A 22,194-nucleotide genomic window follows, 5' to 3' on the forward strand; every position below is an offset into this window, starting at 1 on the left:
ATTTTAAAAAAAGCCTTGTGGATGGTGAAACCTGATTTTTTAAACCTGAAATATTCTTGGAAATGTATTAGGAACAGGGCGTTATTAGTAGAGAAAGTATGTATGTACCTACATCTTATTGATTACAATGACTATCAGATGACAAGACAAGACAGACATGGAGACAGATATTTAGATGATATATTAATAACACACTTACTTTACACTCACATAGCACACACAAACACATGCATCCCTGCATGCATAACATTTTAAAATCTTTAACCAAGCAGTCAGAGGTAGTTTCCAGATGGAGTCTCTGTTTGCCCCATTGCTCTGATCACAGACAGATAAATCACTGGGTGAGTCCTCTAGCTAAGTAGTGAGAATATTACTTTAGTAAAGCTTGCTAATGGGGCAAAGGACCTTGTATTGTAATCCAGTGACATTTTCAACCTTCGGAGAACTTTTGTTGACATTCCCGAGTCGCTGGCTGCCATCCCAGCATGAAATAGTTTCTGTTCACATAATTCTCGTGTTTACCAGTCATGAAAAACTCTTGCTTTGGCTTTTTTTTTTTTTAAATAAACTTTTTTTTTTTTTTGCAAGTGAAACTCTGTCTAAAAAAATATTGGCCCCAGGCATAGAAGGTTTTGCATAAATTCATATGTGATGAATGGCTGATTTTAATGTTATTTGGGTATTTGTCAGAACCTAACAAATATACATGGTAATGGTGGTTCATAAACTTAAACATCTCAATATCCCCTTTCTTCTAGAAATAAATTACGTTTGTTTGCCCTGCCTGGAGTCCTAAGGTAGCCGACATTAGGAATATTTTAAATGTGATCATCCATCCAGCATGTCTTTCAGGCGCCACGAAGATTAAATGAAAGAATCATAAGATGAAGGTCTTTAACTTTTAATCCTTTTACAATGAACCCTTAGATAGACATGGGGGCAGGGTGCCTTCTATGTGAGTAATAATGCCTCTGTTCCTCTTCACTAGGTTAATGAATACCCTAAATGTCCCAAGATCTGATTTTTTTTTCCAAACTATTGAAATTAGAAGCAAGGAGACGGGTGGTAAAACACACCAAAAGAGTGAGTGAGGGAATGAATATGCATTCGGAGATATGCGAACTAAACGTTGCAGAAAGCAGGGCTGGGTTGTGTTAGTGGGAGACCCACGGGTTCGAATAATTAGCATAGATTCTCTGAGAGTTAAAAGAAAAAAAAAAGTTTTTTGGTTCCAAGATAAATAAGGAAAAGGCTTTCTGCACTGTCACGGAGCCTTTGAAGAACACGTGGAGGGGGTGCTTTTGCAGTTGCTATCTCTGAGATACTGACGCCCGGCTCGTCCAGCACGTAAAAATCAAACGCTTGGTCAATGGGGACGGGTCTGCCTAGGGCCGCGCGGAGGCGGCGGAGCGCTGCGCGGCCGCGCCCCGAGGCGCCGCGGCTGGCGGACCGCACTCCCGCGGAGGGGCGCGGGCTGCGCGGCGCCGGGCGGGCTGCCGCGCGGCTCTAACCCCAGACGCGCGGGCCGGGTGCGCGGGAGGGTGCGCGCACTGCGCTCGCAGCCCTTCCCAGCACGTGCGAGTCTAAGCGGCGCCGGAGGGCAGCGCGCTGCCCTCCGCGGGGCGCGCAGCGAGGCGCCGCGCCAGCGGGCTCCGCAAAAGCCGGCGCGCCCCGGGGCCGCGGAGCCGCAGGAAAGCAGCGGCGGAGACCCCGCTGCGCGCCCCCGCGCATCCGGCTGCCGTCCTCCCCCCTGGGCGCAGCGCGGAGCCCGCTCGCCGCGGAGAGGAGCGCGGCCGCGTCGGGCACCGCCGGAGCCGGGGGTGGATGGGCGCGCCGGCGCGGCGAGCGGGCGCCCGAAGAGTTAACTGGGCTGCCGGGATAACTGTTAGCCGGTCCGGGAGGGTGTGCGAGGCTGTCATAGGATCAGGCTAATAACGTGGCTGCGCTAAAAACCCCCAAAGCCCAAGGGTCAAGTTTCAGCAGTGTCCCACCACAATGGTAGGTGTGAAAGACACGTGTCCCGTTGTTTATGAAATGTCAAGCAGTTACAAAAAAATCCCAAACCAGCTGCCACCGAGCTCGCCCTGCGAAAGCGGCAGCAGTAGGTAAGCGGCTCTAAGGGGGGGGGGATCCCATAGGGCTGAGCAAGCGGGGAGCCCCGCACGCAAAGCCGGATCCCCTACGCATTTTTGCAGTGTAGGTGCCAAAGATTCCCCTCTAACACAGTCATGAGCAGGTTCCCACCTCCCCCGGCCACCAAGAAACGTCCTGCTGAGCAAGGAGTACAAGGAGGAGAGAGAAGAAAGCCCCCCCGAAGGTGGCCAAACCAAAAACCAAACAGAATCCAAACGGCTCGTGTTTTAGTGGTTGACTTTAATTCTGCACTGCACTTTTACTACAAGGATATAAAGAATAAATAGCAGATACTCTTCATTTACATAGGATTAAGTCATTCAAACTGTTCTCTCTATTTACAATAACATTGTGCTCTAGGCGTTTTTTTTAATCTAAAGTCCATAAGGAATAAGAAAAAAAACCCACACACACACTTTCCGAAGAATGGAAAAAAGCTTTAAAACGTTTTCTTATCAAAAAGTTTGGTTTTTATTTTTTAATCATTTTATTAAAAAAAACAACAAAAAACAACTTCGCCAAAGCGAAGCAACTTCTCTCTGGAATATAAATACCAAAAAAAAAAAAAAAGATACATTAGCAACGATCAGGGTAATAGTCTTAAAAATACAGTAGACGCTGATTATTTCACGTATAATACTGACCTTTTAATAGTATATTAAAACGGTGCCATATATACACACAATATACATTCTCCTACACGTTACAGTGCATTACAACGTTAACCAGAAAGCAAATGTCTTTTATTTTTGTTGCAGCAAAGGTCCACGTGAGTCCGCTAGAGAGGGGGCAGAAAAGGTAAGTGCAAGTCCTAGCAGGAGCACTTGCACTCCGAAATGATGGGGTACTGGATGGGTATCCACGTGCACCTCTGCCCTCCCCGGCGCTGGCACCTCCACCTCAGGATCGTTAAATGCACGGACTTGGCAGGTTTGCAAACCATGCCTTCTGGGACTGAACAAGACCTTTTACTGTAGCAGCTGCCCACTTTGACATACCGGGGCCAAAAGCGGCTGCCGAGATCGTTCCACGTGTATAGGACCGGGCAGAAGGTCTGGGACCAGAGCCACATCTGCAGCTTCCTGCGCAGCTTCTTGCTTAGCCTGTGCTTCTTGCCCGGCTGCAGCCCGTCGTAAAACTCCAGCCCTTTGATTTCGCTGGGCATCGCTCCCGAGGGTCTCTGCCTGAGCAGCAAGTCCAGCTCGGCCAGATCGTCTACTCCTAGCCGGTCCTCGGGCAAGGAAATAGCCATAAAGTTAGGGTCGAAGTGTCCGCCCATGAGGTTCCTGAGCAAGGTCTCGTTAAGATCCTTCTCCTTGGGGTCAAAGATAGGGTCCGGGTGCTCGATTAGATCCACCAAGGGCAAGTTGTCGCTGGGAGCCGGACGGATGTGCAGATAGTGCTGGCAGGCGCCTTGCTCTAGCCGGAGACCCAGCAGAACCACCACGGCGTATATAGTCACAAGGCACTGGGAATGATCCATCCTTGGGAGATCGGTGGGGGGGGGAGAGGGGGGCTGGGTTCACCAAACAGCAGGGGAAGAAGGTGCAAGCAAATACATCAGAAAACTTGTACGGGGATATCCAAAATAGCTTGTCTTTAAGGGGGATCACCTCCACTCCCCGCACCACCAGCAAAGACAGCCCCCTAATAAGCCAGGAGAACAAGCCCCCTGCAAATGCTCTCTCTTGCAAGCTTCTCTATAAAATTCGTCCTGGTGGAGCCGCTCCAAAATTCTGCTGCTGCCGCTTCTTTTCACCTTCCCCAGGAAAGGCAGATGCCTCTTTTTGTTGCAAACTCTGTTTGCCGCTTCTGCTCCTCGTTGTCTGCCCGTCCGTATGGAAGAAGTTGCTGCCGATTCTTCCTCCCCGTTCCTCTCTGCCGTTTGCAAAGCAGCCTCCTCAGCAGCAACAGCAGCCACGCACGTTGGCACCAGTTTGTCTGCTTTGCAAGGACCCAAAGCCTTTAAATTTCCTGCACTTTCAGCTTCATCTCCATGGAAACCACAGACTCTCTTCTAACCCACCCCACCCCCCTTAAAAAAAACACACACACACACACACAACGCAACCCCCACTCCCACAAACTCCAGGAGAGCCTCGCTTCCCCCTTCGCCACCCCAGCAGACACCCTCTGGTGGGGAAGGCTGCCGGCAGGACCCGCCGCTGCCTCCCCCCGCCTTCCGCAGCCGCTGCTCACGCGGATCCCGCGGCGTCTCGGGAGATGCTGCTCTCCGAGGGAGCTGCGGCGCCTTCCCTCGCTCTTCCCGCCCCGCCGCAAGGACAAGGCTACCCCGAGCAGAAGTGACGGGTCCTTCCTCGGCCTCCCCGCTACGGCCCGTAACGCCGATCACCCCATGGGCGCTGCGGCGGCGGCGGAGAGGGCGCCCCCCCTCGCTTGCCCCGCGCAGGAGCGCGGCGCCGCGCCGCTGCCCTCGCTCCGGTCCCCCCGGGCTCTCTGCTCCTCTCAGCGCTACCTGGCTGCCGCGGACGCGTTTGCCCGGCTCCGCACATGGGCCCGTGATGTAATTCCCGCTAAGCGCCCGCGCTGGCTCCCCGCCCGCGGGGACTCGGCAGACACCTCCTCTGGCTGCGCGGGGCTGCGCCGGCCGCGGCCCGCAGCGCCGGCGCCTCCCCGGGCCGAGCGAGCCCTCTGCTGGCGGCGCCGCGCGCCGGGCCGGGCCGGGCCGGGTCGCGCCCAGTCGCGCCGGGCCGGGCCGGGCCGGGCCGGGGCCGCCGCCCGGCAGGGCAGCGCGACAAGCGGCGGCACAGCCAACACATCTCTCGGCACTTCGTCCTGATTTCTCAGGGAAGTGCAAAAGCCTCTGGAATAAACTTCACTTGGCCACGGTAGGAAGCACAGGTAGAAACAGTAATACGCGCCACCACCTACAGACTGCAGTAGGGATGGAGGTAGGAGATCTCCACGGACAATGCAGGCAGACCCGCCGAGCCTACGGGAGAATAAGATCCTCTACAGAGGACTCTGAGATCCTCTACACAGGAACCTGGCAGGCTTGTTTTGACTGCAGATTGCTCTGGCAGGTCATAACTCTTCAGTGAATTCCTAGGAAAACTTATTTAGCATTTTGCTATTAAAGTTCTCTAGGACTTTCCTATCAGAAATACAATTGAGAGTTAAGCACTCAGTCCATATAGAAAAGACAAAGTCCACCTCAACAGCAAACACCCAAAGCAATTTTAAAAACTGATACTAAATGCAACTTCAATTGCAGAATTATTCTCCCACAAAGAGCACTTCAGAAGGCATGACAGTCAGCACACTATGAGGGTAGGTGAACAGTCTATTAAGATTTCAGTAAAATTTCCCAAAGTGCTTGAATCCCATTCCTGCAGGCTATTTAGGCACTTAGGAGCCTAAGTTTAATGGGTGTGAAGCTTAGTCATTTCACCTAAATTATTTATGCATTTTTTTTAACGTTACCTTTCAAATTTAGGCTCATTATGAAAGTAACATACAGATTGTATTACCTATGCTGAGCTGCTTTTCTAAAAATTAGCTATGTTTTTTTCAACTGTTTTCACTTTCTAAGTAAAAATTTAAATTTTTACTTAGAAAAATTTAAATCTTATTTTTCTTTATTCCTGAGCATGTAGGGCATTTTATAAATAATATTATACATAACAACTGAAATAAATGACATAAAAAGAAGGAAAACTTATCCTAGCTCTACACATTGTCACTCTACTACAATGTCACTTAAGGATCTGTTGGGAGTTTTATTAGATTTTTTTTTTACCTGGAAGTTTAGGTCTCTACCTCCATCTACAATGTGATGAAGACTATTGCTCATTGCTGAAACGTGGCATACAAATGGTCCTTTAAAATAAGTGAGAAACTACACTTATCTTTCAAAATAAGATCCAAAAAATTTCAAGGAGTAGAAACATATCAGGAACTCAAGACAGACATTTTACTGAATTTAGGACTTTGAAGCTGAACTGAACACAAGCAGGACCTGGACATGCAAAGGTATGCACAGACCAAGCAAGTGCACTCGGACGCAAGCCACCTCTGGCTCAGGTTCTCACTGGGCGTCTTGGCCTGTTCCAGCGTCTGCACCGCTCCCGCCTCCTAGAAATTTGCCTATAGAAGCAGCTGCTTTATCTCTGAGCTGAGCTGGGGAGGGTTTATTCATCCCTCCTTTGCTCCTTCACACAGCTTTTTTTTGCCCACTGCAGGACACAATGGAATGTGTGTCCTGACACATAGAAGCCTATGCCCACATTCTCAGCACTGGAGGCAGCACTGAATTTTGTTGAGGAACAAGAATAAAGAACTAGGAACTTACTCGCACAACTGTAGCAACAACATTCAGTTTTGCAGTATTGATAGAGCAGATTTTGGAAAAGTTTCATGTGGCTGATTTCAGGAGGAAGATCTTGTGAGGATGGTTGATGAATCCTGACAAGGAGTTAATGGTTTCTGGAAGCGTCTCTCTTTCTCCCTCCCCATCTTCTTATGCCCAGCCAACCTGATCTCACTGTGGGAACTGGAACTGTTTAGGGGGGATTTTATTTGGGCTGTGAGTAAGGGGATGCTGTTCTGACTAACTAAAACATGGACATGTGCAGTGTTGAGTGAGTGAGGAATGGAGAATCTGCTCCTCCTTGGATACACTCCTCCTTTCTCTTTCTTTTCAGGGAATCTTTGATGCTACACGTCTATTTCTTTCTAAAGGAATTCTATGACATTAGTCACATATTAGGTTAGATCAGCCCCTTTTCCCAATGAAGATACTGGCAAAACTTGCCACTGGTATGAGCCAATTCCTCTTCATTGCGTACATGGCAACGCTGGCCAAGGAAAAAGGCCAGGAAAAGGGAGTACGCTTTAAGTCAGTGCAAATATTTTTGTATTCATTTTTAAACCTTGTTTAAACACAGAGACACAGATAACAATACTAGGTTAAAATAACAGTATTTGAACAGAAAGCAAAACTTCAGAAGTTACATCCTGATGTCCTGTATTTCTTTTTTAATAATAAAATCAGTTTTACTCAGCTAGCATTTGAAAACAATTCTTTAGTGACCAGCCTCTGAGTCTAAAAATAAAGCTTATGTCCTGTCTGCTTCATGCCACTTGTGTGTTTAGGATTCTACATTCAAAACAGTGATCCTAAGTCTGCAAGTACTCAGAGACCTTACTCTCATGAACCAAGTTATATGCTGGATGCAAAGCCTTCAGGAATGAGGCTGTTACAGGTGACCTGTAGCTTTAGGGGCCACAGTTTCCATTCTGAGCAGAGCAAACTGGGGTTTAGTAATTCCTAAACCGCAAGCGTCTGTGCGGAGAGCACCAAACTCCTGGCGAGGCCGTGAAGACTCTAGGGAAGCAGAAGTGACAGAAGTCACTTGTGGTCCTAGAATTTCTTGGTGGAATGGCTGATAGCAGGACTGGGGAAGAGCTGTCCCAGGAATAACTCTGCCAGAAACCTCTGGGTCAGAGGAAAAAGAGATTTGGATTCCCATCAAATTGGTTTATTTGTGGATTTGCTGAAAACAGTCAATGAAACCAATAAATGAAATCCAGAGGTAAAGGGCCTGATCCAGACACTGTGTATGATGCCAGCCTTTCCTGGGCTAGGGAGAGAGGCCAGCAGCTCGTGGAGGCCTGAGCTGGTCACTCTACTGGCAATGGTGCATGAAGCAGAGGAGAAAACAACTCCCTTCACCTCAGCTTTATTGGTTCTGGAGTGCTGACAGTAGTAAAAATGATTTTTTTTCAGTAGACAAAGTAAATACAACTTTCAAGGCACAGAGGAAGCCAATGTGGGCAAGACTAAGATGCCATTTCTACAGGGTCACATCTCTGATGAGGCGAGAAGAGGTATGCAGCAGGCACTACTTTGCTTATGACTCTGGAGGCACAGCTCTGAAAATATTATGAAAGGAACTGATTTCAGTTCACAGCAGCAAGGATACACAGAAGAAATTCACAATAACTTTTTCCCCATTAAATCAACTAATAGGAAGCAGCAGGTAACCAAATTCACTTTTAGTCACGTCTTAGCTAGCTGCTAGACCAGCTTTCCTGTTCCCTGGTCAGATCCATATAAATTTTGTAAGGAACTTCTTAAGGATTAATTTTTAACCTTCTAAACTGTGAATCTCTAAAGTACTTCTAAAGGAGATGCAGAGCTTTCAGACATTTCATACAGTTCATATAGCCACGTAGCTATCTACCCAATCCATGTGGTTTGCTATTGCAGGCCTTGGCCACCTCCCCTAGGACTCCATGCACCACAGGCAGAAAATCACTGTTTTATTGCTTTCATGCCAGATTCTTTACAATGGAAAGATTCAGGGAAATGCACCTTTGAAATCCAGTGCCACGCCTCAAGGTACCTCACTCATTTCCCTTTCCCTTTCCAGATTCACAAAAAGGACCACACAATAAGTGTTTTAATGGATTAGCTAGTAGGTGATCAGCTACTCTGACAGAAAACAGTTATGAATCATGTACTTTGGAAAGAAAATAGTATTCGAAAGAGAGGAAAGCTCTACCTTGAAATCCCAATGGAATGGAGAAAGAGATGGATACATTTGGCCAAGAACTTGCATCTGCATTGATAAATGATGTATAAATAATATATTTTCAAACCAAGCTCTGGGATGAATGTTTTACAGTAGAGTAAATCCTAGGATGACTGATGCATTAAAGCAATAAAAAAAGCAAAAAGAAGAAGACCCTCCCCCAATAAAAAAAGGAAGTTATTTCTTAGTCTTCTCTAACTACAACTGTATTTAAAGAACAGACTTGACGCTTGCCAAATGTATCCACTACCTTAAAAAGAAGAAAAAAAGTGAAGGTTATAAAAGAAGAGAAAAAAATCTTTCAAGGTCCTTAAGGAATTGCTCTATTTTGCTCATTTCATGTTATTCCTGCTCTTAAAATACTGTATCTTCCTGAGTCTCAGCTCACTTGCCTCTTGCTCCTGCATTTTTCCTAAGGTATAGACTTTTGTCTTTAGACCAGGGCTTGTGCATTCATCTGCTGATAAACTGTTTATCTTAGCTTTTATGAGGGCGCCTTGCTGCAAGCCAGCCAGAGACAGGATCCTGGGTGTTTGTCTTCTTTTTTTTTTTTTTTTTTAAAAGAGGGTCCGGGAAGTGGTGGGTATTTATACCTCCCTTTGGCTCTATATATCATGGGAGGTGGAACTCTACCGTCTCTGTCTCTCGTTTTTTCTCTCAGCAGTGTCTTCTGCCGTAAATCTGAATCTCAGAACGGAGTTCTCTTGGCTGCAACCTCCCTTGGAGCAATTAAACAGAAGTTTTATTTATTTATTTATATAGAAGGTTTGCAAGAGAGGAAAGGCAAAGCTCTTCTAACATTCCCCCCTCCCCTTACTCCACCTAACCATTCTACTTTTTGTGCCAGATATAAACATCTCAGCAGTCAAGTGAAGAGACCAAGGCTGGTTGAGTGTCTCACAGTGTGCAGACCAATTCACTACAGAGAGGGAGGCCAGTGGGAGAACCGGCAAAGATGAAACAGAAACCAAGGCATTTTTTATGTTAAAAAAACGACACTTGTATTTACAAGCAATGGCTCCTGACGGGGATTTGAATTTCCACACAGGCAACATTGTTTATCCAAACAAACTCCCCGTAGCAGCATATATTACACATATACACTACATGACAAGTAGGAAAGTATTTATGCTTTTTTTGCCAGCCAGCTTATTAAGATAAACATCTATTGAGATAAACTAAGTTTTTATTATTCTCTTTTTATAAAATGCTAAAGACAACTGAATGACAGAGATTCAATGAAGTCAAAAAATACAGCAATCACCCCCCACCCCCAATCAAGCCCTGTGTGCATATGAGTGATTCATTGATGTCAGCTACTGAATAACCCTGATACATAACATTTCCCACCTCTGATATTTAAAAAGACCCTCTCACCCTTTTAGCACCAATGGAGCCCTTGAAATGTTTTATTGCTAATTGTCTAATGCTACTTGATGAATAGCTGCTTGACTGAAAATGACAACCTCTTTTCTCTCAACTACTTAATTTTCCTGGCTCCAGTGGGGGTGAGGAGGAAAAAATAAATCCGATTACATCATATTTAGTCTTCTGGTTATGAATGAAGGCAAATTAAACTTATTTTAAAAGTACTTCTATCAGCTAAGCCCTGAGCCCTCAGGTTCCCTGCACTCAGTAAGCGTTGCCTCAGATGCAAAATGTTCCGAGAGGTTTTGTGGAGGCACAAAATCCCAAAGGCAGGGTCTAATCCTGACCAGAGAGCCAGAAGGAGCAGGATCACAAATATACCTAATTCGGAAACTACTGGCCAAATCTAGAATGGCTTCACTTGGTGCTCAGAAGAAATATTTTTGCCATAGAGTTAAAAAAAAAAAAAAAGCAGGATTTAGCCTAATATATAAACCAACTCCTGACTGTAGTTTGCTTCAGGAGTAAAGACAGTAAAGTAAGGCCCCACAAACTGGGAATCATTGTATTATTAGACATTGTTTAAATCTGTTCGGACTAGAAAATCTGCAAAGATGAAGGAGCTTTAATAACTAGAACAAAATTAAACTGCATATCAGTTTATCTTACATGCCTTGCCTCAGTGTTTTGTATTTATCACTTCTTTCCTGCTTCTTATGCTTCATCCCTTTAGGGAACCTGATATCTTCAAAAAGAAGTAGATCACAATGATCAGTCAGACTTGCGCGCATAACATTAGCCAGTCTTATCTTTGCAGCCGTCACAAAATGTCACAAAACATGAGTTCATAATGACTGGGCTGGCTGTGAAAGGCTGTGTGTTCAATAGGATAATTCTCAAAGAAACTTGTACCTTTAACAGCGAGTGGAATGATTGCTACTTTCTCTCCCAAATGATGAAACAGGCATACTTATGGGGGTATATGATTAATTCAAATCCAGGAGCAGACACAAAGGAGACTGATCCCAAACCTGCTGATGTTCAATATGAATCTCTGGGATGCATGTCTTTGGCTTGGGAGTTTCAAGCCTTTGCCTGTGAAGGCAAAGGGACCCAAGCGAGTAAAATAATGAATCTAGGCTTCCCAGACACAGGTCTGACATTTGCTCTCTTCCTCTGACTCAGGCTTTGACTGGGTTCAGGGATTAATTAGGCCATGCAAACGAGTTAGGTTCTCTCTTCTGGCAACCTAGTCACGTAGGGAACCCCCACCCCTCCCCTTCTCCACACTCCCCTTCCCCATAATGAAGCATGACTGTAGTAAAACAAGTCTTTTGATGGTGCCTCTTCTCATCACTTTCAAGACAAACAATGTCTCAGAAGCCCCCCAGCTGCTTTTATTTTTCTTATATCTACAGTTACATCTTGGGTGTGTTTATTCATCCTCATTAGAAAAGAGGGGGGGACATATTTAATATCCTTCTTTTATTGCAGTTTACACAACACATCAATTACAGGATAGAGTTAAAAGCTTTTAGAGCTTTTCTTGGGTACAGCGCAACAAGCCACACCAGCACCACTTCTAAAAGAGAATTGACGCAGGGTATAGTAGGAGTGAGAGACAAACATCTCCACAGCAAAGAAGGAAGTGGTCACAAATTACTACTTACGCTCACAGCAAAACATCTCTTATGCATAATCAATTTCCTTTGATAAACCTGGGTGAGGAGTTTTTTTTTTTTTTCATTCAAAAATATTCCCAAGTGACTATTATCAGAGGATAATAGTCCTCCTTTTAGCACAGACACTTGGAAAGTCTAAGGCGGCACAGTAGGAATAATCACCCATCATAGGACTAACAATCAGCTAGACTTTCATGCATACACCTTGGTCTTCACGTTGTTTTCTTCCAAGCAAGACTGAAATAATGACATTTCAACTGAATACTCTCACTCTTTAGCATGCCTTCTGAAGTTATATCACCTTTTAAAGCAGTCGTTTTCACAATAAACATATCAGCTGTCCAATAAGATATCACTGATAAGGACTTTTTTCTTTTTTTTTTTTTTTAACCATTCTTTGGATTTGTTCTCTGTCCACATATGTGTATGTATGTGTGTGCGCACAGGCATGCATGTGCAACTGCTTTCCAGGTAGGAATAGCCTTGCTGTTACTCCTATTCTTGGTAGGACAGCGTGTCTTTGGAAAAACTACTGTGTTTTATTTATAAAAAGATCAAAACTAAACAAAAAAGAGAATTGCTGTGACCTCTCTGGAAGTTCCACGAGCATTTTTATACTTTGAATGAGAGGGCTAACTCTTGTAAACAAACTGAGCACGTCAACTCAAATATTATGTATTGAAACAGACTTGGACAAGTGATTCAAAGAAGAGATATGCCTTTGTGACAGAAAAAGAAGCAAAAGTAACACTGTTGATTTAAAGTGTCTCACAACAGAGGTGGCTTTTTATGCCACTTTTAGTTAAGATTGCCCCACTTTTCTGATCGAAAGAGAGGTAAGAATAACCTTGCTCTGCAGACTCTAGCCCAGATCACTCTCTTCAGGAGGACATGTCAGCTCCAGGTATCAAAGTCTGCCTGTCATCACTCTGTGTTAGATCTCTTCAATAAATAAATAAATAAATAAACAAACAAACAGCCTTTCCCTACCAACCTAATAAGCCCTTGTGTATCAAGACTTAGGTCTTGCCCAGTGGCTTCCTGCTGCATGACTTGAACAGAGTGGGGCAGGGGGCAAGGTGGGGGCGATCACCCTCCAGCACCAGGAACTGTTTGTAAATTACCCTAAGCTTCCCTTAGTCATTATTCCATTAACTGCCTCTTGGTAGATCTGTCGGTAACTAAGCTGGGACTTATGTGTAGAGAATCAGAGGCTATTTGCCGTACTAAGTGAGCCATGAGAGCGAAAGGGTTTGGGATTTATTTGTAATTACAGTCGAGATTTTTTTCTTCTCCTTCTTGCCTGGACCCCACTGGTACTTTCATTCACATTCCCTAAGCTGAAGCTGGCGCCAGGATCACAGGCTGGCCCTGTGTTTATGTCATTGAGACTAGGACAATATTTCAGTGTGGAGCCAGACCGCAGGGATCCACTCTATAAAACCCTCACTAAAAATAGACAGCCGCCCTGCCCCCAGACCAGCGAACTGCCGGCACCCTGCACAGCGCAGAGCCCTCAGCTGGGCTGAACTCAGCCCTCCTGGCTGGGCCCACTGGCCCCAGCAGCCCCCCGGGCGCTGCTGGCCCCCGGTCCTGTCCTGCCGCTTCCTTTCAGCACAGGTACCCGGGAGCTGCCCCGGGAGCTGGCAGAGCCGCTCAGGCTACAGCTGGCAGCAGCCTTCCCAGGGCTCCTCTCACCCCTGACAGCTCCTTGCATGCCTCCAGGTGCCTTCCTGAAACACACAGTGCTGCAGGCTTCCAAAGAAACAGCCTCCCCAGCCTCCTCAGCGCTACCTGCCAGGCAGGAGAAGGCACGCCCCAAGACCGGGCCTGCAGAAGCCTCCGACCAGTCCTGCAAAAGCGCAGTGTCAGATGTGGCTGCACAGGCTGAAATGCAGAGCCAGTGATATATCCCAAAGCCTCATCAGATTGCTGGGGTGTCAGGGTTGCAACTGGGAGAGTAAGAGATACCTGACAACATCAGCGCTTGGGACTCCTCCTTTCCCTCTGCAGCTTGTAAAGGCGTTCAGCAAGACCCCAGCAGGATAAAACCGGGTCAAAGACTTCACCTCCGTCTGATAAATCTTTCCTGTAGCAAATTAAGAAAAGAGCTGAAAATTTCCATCTCATAGATGTCAGTTTTATTCACAAGCATGAGCTGGGGCAAATCATTCAACCTTTTGAATGCCAGTGGTGCTTGATCCTTCAGCTTGGAAGGATAACTATAACTAGTAAAGTGTTTATTGATTAGTTCAACAGCTATATAGATAAGATATTAGGCATTTAATGCATATATTTTCAAGGTAAGAGCCTGATCCTGCAGTTCAGATCCTGACATTGAGAAAGGCTTCATTCCAGAACCCTGAGAAGTGACAGAAAAAGTTCACATGACTTTTAATGGGCAACAGAGCCTTCCAAAAGACCACAACTACTACAAGCAAACAGGCGTCTTGATTCCCTTAGTTCTTTGTTTGTTCAGTTGCTTAAAAAGCATACCCAAAGACAGCAGACGCATGTGCATGCATGCACGCACAGATATCCAGAAAAGGGATGCTGCTACTGAGCACTAGCAATGCCAATCTCATCTCCAAGAGGAAAAACCTATCCAGAGAACAGCTTCCTTCCAGATTCCTGTCACTGCATCGCTATCCTGGCATAGGCCATGTTTATTAAGTCGGTAGGAACAGGACACAACGCTTGCTCAAACCAGTGGTGAAATTAGTGTGTGCAGAGGGAAGAGCCAGGCACTTAGCTGTGATACGGAACAGCTGGAAATGAACACGGCAGCCTAGTTAGAGAGCCCTGTTTCATTCCTTCACCCAAGGCCCACGCCAACTGCTGCTGTCCTGACTCTTACCCAGCCCTCTTGGATCCAGATAGCTGGGCTGAGCGGCTCATTCCCAATACGGGAGCAGCCAGTCACCACCTGAGATGGCGCCATTATTCTGTGACAGAATCAGAGACTGAATTCAGATTTCTCAAGTCCAGATAGTGCTTTGAAAGCCCTGCTGTGACACCCAAGATGCTGGTTACGATGACACCTACTTGATTTGATTGGCTCAAACTATGTTATTGATGAGGCACTGGGGAAATAAGCCCTTCTCTGAAAGGAGGGAAGAGTGTTGTACTGTAGACGTACGAACTCAGCAAAATAATGGCCTCTTGTTGAAAGGCTGCTCTGAAAACCTTCAGAACATTGTGAACGCATATACATTAGTCTACGAGGACAACCGTGGTTTGACAGAGATTTATCAGAGATTCCAGGGAGAGAATCCAGCAGATTTCATACAAACTGGTGGACATGTCTGTTTTCTGCATCCTGATATGTATACTCAACACTTGCTCAGTGATTATTCTGCTGAGGTCAGCTTCTTCTGTCAGTTGTTCGCTTTGTTTTTACAGCTAAATGCATTAGGTGGGTGTTAGTACAGTGTGCAGCATTGTCGCTGCAATCAGAATCCCTTTGCAGTAGATATTACACATCTATGCTTAAGGGCAGTTCAAGCTCTGAATTCTGTATCATCTCAGTAGACTACACAAATAAAAGGTGAGTAGATAAAAGTAGACAGAGCGCAGAACTGGCTTGCCCAAGGTCACAAAACAGCAAAACTGAGAAGAGGGCTCCACTTTTCCCTGCTAAGGACAGGTTCCTATCTTTTAGAACTGTAAGATGTTGGCAGGGATAGGCCACACGGCTTCACGGATTTCATGACAATCTTCTAATTTCATTAGAATGGAAGTTAGTGACCAATCAGAAAGAGAGTGCCAAATCACAGCTGCATGAAAGGCAATGACAAAGCTCCACACTGATGCTAGTGGCCTTATCAACTGGCAAACAAACATGAACGAATAAGAACTTTAGCTAAAGAGAATAGCTGCATAACGCTGTGAAATCCAGGTGCTCTTTGCACTACTTCTCAAAGTAAGCAAGGACAAAATTTAGTTTAGAAGCAGTCTTCTAAATTTAACTTAATTGCTGCTTTTGAAGGGCTTCTCACTATGTCATCTGAATAATCACTATTTCTTAAATAACATGCCTGGATATAGAGTACCTTCAGCCACCTTCAGCCAAAAATGTGGTACGTAAGGGAATAAAGCTGAAGGGCACTGGTGTGAGAATAGAGGAAACACATTTTTGATAATGATTCATTTTCTATCACATGCTATTAGTGTCTGAGAAATAGCCTTCCAGCTAGAGTTGTTCTCATACTTGATGCTACGGCTTTTCACTACATAAGCAAATGACATTTTTTCCTCTTTGGACTTCTTCCTCTAGTCAGCAGGTGGAACTGCTTTTTCCTCTTTGGAGCTCACTGATCTTGCACCTGACAAAGGATACCCTGTGAAGGAGACTGTTACAGAAATCAGACTCTTCAATTTGTTACAACAATTAGATGGCGAGTAGTGAATGAAGCAGAGGATTGCAAGATAAGGACAACACTTGCGGGAACTGAACATCACCCCAGAAAAACGAATTTGCTCAGTGTGTTCTGCCCAAGAATCCCAGCAGTGGTGCATAAGCCACTGAAAACTTTCCACAGGTGGCCACTTAATGTATATGCCTCATTTTCTACGATGGTTAAGCTATGCAGCCTCAATTGGGACTCCATTCATAGTAGGGCATGCATTTACAACAGCTGCAATTCAAGCCAACTGGAGCTGTGCTTTGAACATATAAAGTACTGATATGAAATATCAGTTCTTAGGTGGCATGAGTAAGCACCCACAATTAGGGGAGACTCGATAATTTTGACTGTTGACGACCTACGTCTGAGTTCTCCAGCTATAAAGTGACATCACACCCATGATGATACTGTGAAGACAAAAATATACATCCTTCTAAAGATTTATTATTTATATTATCATAGTATCTAAAAGCTTGGAAATGGACCCACTATGCTTGGCGCTGTACAAATACAAAAGAAAAAGACACTCCCTACCCCCAGAGAAGTTTATAGCATAAGTTAAGGACAAGAGGTAACAGATGGATATGATGGAAGAAAGACAATGAAACAGTGTACCAGCCTTTGCGTCAGCACACCTATACTTGGCTCAATTTTTTTTTAATAAATAAAAAGTGAAAACTTTAGATGCTGTGATAAGAACACCATAAAAAATCTGTACAGCCTACACACTAAGCTATATGGTTTATGCTCCATACGTTTTGATGAACGCAGTAATTTTCAAAAAGTTAGTGCTACGAACCACCACTGAATCCAAAAGATTTAAATAATGCTGAGTGCTGGAGAGGTTACCTTCAAACACAAATAATGACACACTAAGAGGTAAAAAAAACCTGTCCTACATATGCTACAGAAAGATAGGCTGATTTGAGTTTTCCATATAACATAAAATGACATCTCTATTTTAGTTATTTTTCACTCTTTGTGGGGCAACCTAGTCAGATATTAGAGCCCACTGTCTGTCAGGTACTATGAATACACGCTGTAAGGAGTGCTCCTACCACAAATACCTTATTATGTGATGGCTTTCACAGCTAATTTGAAAGGTAAGCATGTATTTTAATTTTAAAAGAAAAGTTGTTCCGAGTCTTCAGATCTCCGCATTCTCTTCAAATGAACAGCAAGACCCAAGGATTTAGAAACCAGATGAATTTTTAAAGTATTGTTAGTATCTTCTGCAGGAGCAATCAGTGGACGGCCTTGAAAGTGTTTATAGAAATGCATTCTTTCAAATAACTATCCAGCCTTTCTCGCTACTCTCCACCATTTCAGAACAGGAGCACATATACAGTTCTCTCTTTTCCTTGGCACCTGGACAACTCTTCTACTGTCACTGCCCTGTAGTCCTCAGCTGGCATAAGAATTCCAAAATAAATGAGCATGTTGTAATCAGGAGAAAAATATTGTGTCCTTGTGGTGTTGATGTTTTTGCAGCTCAGCTTCTCAATGGCCACCACAAGTTGAACTGCGTATTTCTTTACAAAAATATGCTGCACTGGTAGCTTGGCAGGCCACTCATTGAACAGACACTTAGCTATTTAACTGTTTACTGTTGCTAATAGGGTGCTGCTGATGAACTTGAATTAGGGAAGAAGAGACACCTTGACAAACAGTACGTGGTTAGCAAGCAGGCAGTCTTTATAGCAATCAGAGAGGGTCTTTATCGCAGAAGCAAATCTACTGGTCAACAGGCTTTTATGAGCTTTTATGAAAGCCAAAAGCTAATAATAAGAGCAACATATCATAGCTGAATGTCTTTAAAGAGACAAAGATACCGACTAAATATCTTCTAAGCTTAAGCATGTTTCAGGAAATCACATTGGCAAAACAAACCTCAGGAGCTAATTTATAAATCTGCCCACAGGCAAGAAGAGCATCCTAAGAAGAGAATGAGCCAATATTCAAAACCATCAGGGAAGTACTTAAAGATGTATTGCTATATACAGTCACACAGCCTAAGGAAACGGATTACCCTAGAGAACTAAAAGGGCAATGACGCGATTTGCTAAAGCACTCACTATTGGCTTGGTTCTTCCAGCCTCTACTGCCTCCAAAGTGAATCCCAAAAAGCAAGTCTTATCTGTGTTCACTTCCCAGAACCAACACTCCTATTGGGGAAATTCAAATTCCAGTATTCTTCACTTCTTCCAAAAGGTGAAGTTCTGGCTAAACTTCGTTTCCAGTGAAACTGGATGCACAAAGTCCCAATTTATTTATTTTGTAGTCTTAGTTCTCCTACAGGTGTTTTTGCCTGAACCCATCAATTCACACAAAAACATCATCACAGTATGCTTATTTGCACTTTCAACCTGTGCCTTCTTGCCAGGCTAGAGGATATGGGATAAAGCCAGAGCTGTGTATTTGCTCAGGCAGGAAGATTTAAGTCACGATCACTCAAACCACCAATAGTTTTTCAATGTCCTTCCCACAAGTCTCAGCGGAAGGATAGGTTCTCCCGCTGTTGACTGGAACAGAACCAGCACAAAGAACTGAAGGATATGCTCCCATATAGAGATGGGCAAGTGCAAAACCAGCAAGGTCACAGTCTGTGGAACATTCATACCGGACTTAGAAACTCCAACCAATCAGACCACGTACCACTCCTCCAAACTAACGAGGCAGCACAGACATGTCAGCGCGCTACTGCTCAGTTCTCTTTGCAGTATTTTCCAAAGTGTCAGGGCCAGTAGACTAGGACAGGGACAGAAAGGAAACAGAAGAATGGGCACAGCCCAACAGCACCATTTTTTCCAAAGTTGTTGATTTGCATTACAAAAGGGCAGTTACTGTGCCTTACCAAAGTTCACGAAATACGAAGCTAGTAATAAACTGCCAACCTTCATGTGCCACCATTCTGTGAAGTGTGAACTATGTTTCATTCCAGCAACTATTAACATGCAGGCTATTTAGACTAGCTAACAGTGTTGACTGAAATAATTCTGTGTGAATTAAAGCATGCGAGACGTTAAGATTTACACCAGCAAGAATAGCCCAACGTATGCTGCAAATACATATACCAAATGTAAACGGTGGAGTTAACAAGCAAAAGGTGACAATTGTTTTCATTTTCACAAATTTCACATTAAAGAGGGGAATTGCTATCCTATACCATCCGGTTCAGAAAAAGTATTCAACAGATAATTCTGAATTTAACGTACACCCCAATACAAGAAACATTTTCATGGGGCAAAGTTCAATTCATTCATGAGCTTTTCATGTAACTTTGCATATAACCTTTAAAAAAAGAAAATCTGACACTTGGGCTGAAGTGTGACCACCTGAATTGATTTTTCTTTTAATGACTTCATCTTTATTCATTTTCCTCTATTTTCACAGAAATAAATGTGCACATGAATAATGCATGAATAGGGCCAAATACAACCTATTTTGAGAACACAGCTCCTCATAAAATTGTTCTTGGGAATACTTGCTGTGCTATACTTATCTTATGGTATATGTGTTAAATATTATTTTTAAAGTTTATCGTAAGTTACATTTTCTCTTTTTCCCTACCTGCCAAAAAGTGGTGGTGGGGGGGAAGCATTTCCTTTTTTTTTCATATCTGATGAGAAAAGTGAATTTAGAGAGGGAGTTCAGTGCAAAGGACGCATGTCCATTTTAGGCAAGTTTCTCCAATGGTTAATTGTTCTCACTGATACATTTTGGTCTTTAATCCCACTCAAAACTTCTCTAGTGTCCAGCCACTGGGTATCACAATGCAGTTTCTTTTCAATTTAAAGACTCCTGTATAATCTGAAGCATCCTCCTCATGAACATACATACTGAATAGGAGCTAATAGCTCTTGGTTGCCTCTTGGATAAAAGAACTAGAAAGAGTTCCTTAAGTATCTTGCTCTAAGGTATGTTTCTCAATCCCTGGATGATTATAAATCTTTACTGACCCTTCTGAACCTTTCTGCAGTCTGACTATCAGAATTGGACGAAGCGCTTTACTACTTGCATCACTAATGCATTAATGTGTGTGGTAAATCTGATAATTTGGTGTAGAATCTAAGTTAAAATAATTGATTAAACCACAAATAGAAGAGACATTTAGCAAGAAAGACACCAGTGAAAGACACTCGTTTGCCACTTCAAATGAGATTTTTAACATGGAAACTGAAAACTAGACTATTATCTGCTTGGGAGTTCTCTCCAGCTATCATGACTTCAGGGGATGCTGAAACGAATCGTCAGTTTGTTTTAAAGTAAATTGCCAAAGCCAAAATTTTTTTTTCATTGTTTGAACTGATTTTCTGTGAACTGATTTAGCAAATAACATGGAACACGGCAAAAGTGAAATAATAAAGTTTCCTGTCACAAAGAACAACGGACCTCTCATCAGCTTGCTCATTAGTGGGCCCTACAGCACCTGCTCCAAAGTGAAAGTTATCAGCAGGTGAGTAAAGGATATTCTTTTCATAAATTATAACTATTCTACTTTAAATATCATTTTATCAAATGGATATTAAAGATGCAATACTGACAGACAGCTGAGGTGGATATGACGGCTGCAAAATGCAGGAGGAGGATGCATGAGATAATTTCCTTCTGAGTTGCCTTTTACTTCAGATATTGTGGGAGTTAGCCAAGATTTACTTCAGGGAAAAATATTACCATACAAACTCCTGCTGAGTAAATGTGGCTTGAAGAGCTTGTTGCCTCAAGCCTTTTATTTTTTATGTACATTCTTACATAAAAAGGAAGAAAGGAGAACCCCTTGACATTGGCACATATCGTGACAACTGTGGTCTTTGAATAAGTCCGGAATTGTTAAAATATAAATAGATGATAAACATAAGATACAAACTATAATACAGTTATCGTAGCCTCATATTTTGAAAATCAGAGCAGTATCTGTTCAAAGAATCCCTAGGGCCCAACGCTAACATGAGGCTTAACAACAGAAAGGTCATCTGAACTTGAACAGAAGAAGATAAAGCTCCGTTTCTTTTCGAGTACAATAGATTAACGTAGGGGGAAAGTCAACATAGCCAAATTCATCCTGACCATTAAAGCTATGGACTACAATAGCATTAAGGGTCAGAGATGAGTTTGGCCTGCTGTGGCTACGGCTATTTAATTTAATTAATGTTTACAGTCTTAAAAAAAATCCATTTGCAAGTACTAAGTAATACGATAAATATGGAATAAATTATCAGCAACAGCAGGGGAGATTTAAAATATGCATGTCAAGTTCGGAGTCACTCAGAAACCTGTGGTGATGCAATCAGAGTAATCGTTATGGGTTTCACTGTGCCAAGAACGCGTATACAAACCACGCTGCAGTGGGCCATTCAACGCAGAAGACACATAAGCTACCCCGATTGTCGAGATACCCCATCCAGGCGGGCCTACGCCTCAATGTTCTTGCACATCAGGTGTTTCCTAATGACTTAGCACCCCGGTTTTCCATCTCCTTTGATTTGCAGACCCCTACAGTGTTTCCAAGGCGAGATGCAGACCCTTGTGTGGTGAATTTAAGGCTGTAGGTGATAGCTGTGCTTTTCTGTATTACCTCTCGCAGATCCCCCTGGGCACAACCCCTAGGCGTGCAGGAGCCGGGGAGTGCAGGGCCCAGCTCCTTTGGGTAGCGGCCGAGGGGCGCCGGCCGCAAGCCGCGCTGGGGGTTCAGTCCCGACAGGGCTCCGTGAGGGGGAGCCGGGCGCGCCGCCCAGCCGACGTTTCTGTCCCCCTTCCCCTCGGGGGCCCTGGCTCACCCCAGCCCTCCCAAGCTCGGTAACTACCTGGCAGGAGGCAGCGATGACCATCGGTGGTTAGCGAGGAGGAAGAGATCCACGCGGACAGAGTTTTGGCAGTGAGGCGCCATTTCCTGAGGGCAGCACCGGTGGCAACATCACCGCTAGCAGCTCGGAGGCTCTGGAAAACACCAGAAGGCTTTTTTTTTTTTTTTTTTTTTCACTCCACTCGTTTACAGGTCCTCAGATTAGGACCTCCACCAGGCGAAGCCACGCCGTGGAGCACATCGGC

At 44.3% G+C, this 22,194-nt stretch overlaps 1 protein-coding gene across 4 annotated transcripts; it reads right to left on the reverse strand.

The window, feature by feature from the left end:
- Nucleotides 1-2,353: 2,353 nt before the first annotated feature.
- NOG (noggin) lies at nt 2,354-21,992 on the reverse strand. 4 transcript variants are annotated; one of them, XM_068913934.1, is made up of 2 exons: nt 21,951-21,992; nt 2,354-4,074 (listed from the first exon to the last, which is right to left on the reverse strand). In XM_068913934.1, exon 2 carries the CDS (start codon nt 3,614-3,616, stop codon nt 2,945-2,947), a length of 672 nt encoding a protein of 223 aa, XP_068770035.1. In that variant the 5' UTR covers nt 3,617-4,074; nt 21,951-21,992; the 3' UTR covers nt 2,354-2,944. The 4 variants fall into 4 exon arrangements, with proteins under 4 accessions (XP_068770035.1, XP_068770032.1, XP_068770033.1 ...); XM_068913931.1 differs by lacking the exon at nt 21,951-21,992 and adding an exon at nt 4,610-4,767; XM_068913932.1 differs by lacking the exon at nt 21,951-21,992 and adding an exon at nt 4,610-4,758 and having other exon boundaries at nt 2,354-4,077.
- Nucleotides 21,993-22,194: the final 202 nt, after the last annotated feature.

The sequence above is a fragment of the Struthio camelus genome, chromosome 19 (assembly GCF_040807025.1).
Source record: "Struthio camelus isolate bStrCam1 chromosome 19, bStrCam1.hap1, whole genome shotgun sequence".
NCBI lineage: Eukaryota > Metazoa > Chordata > Aves > Struthioniformes > Struthionidae > Struthio > Struthio camelus.

Bases quoted from the DNA above. Each gene is read 5' to 3' on its own strand.
- NOG (XM_068913934.1), bottom strand. From the start codon at position 3,616: ATGGATCATTCCCAGTGCCTTGTGACTATATACGCCGTGGTGGTTCTG.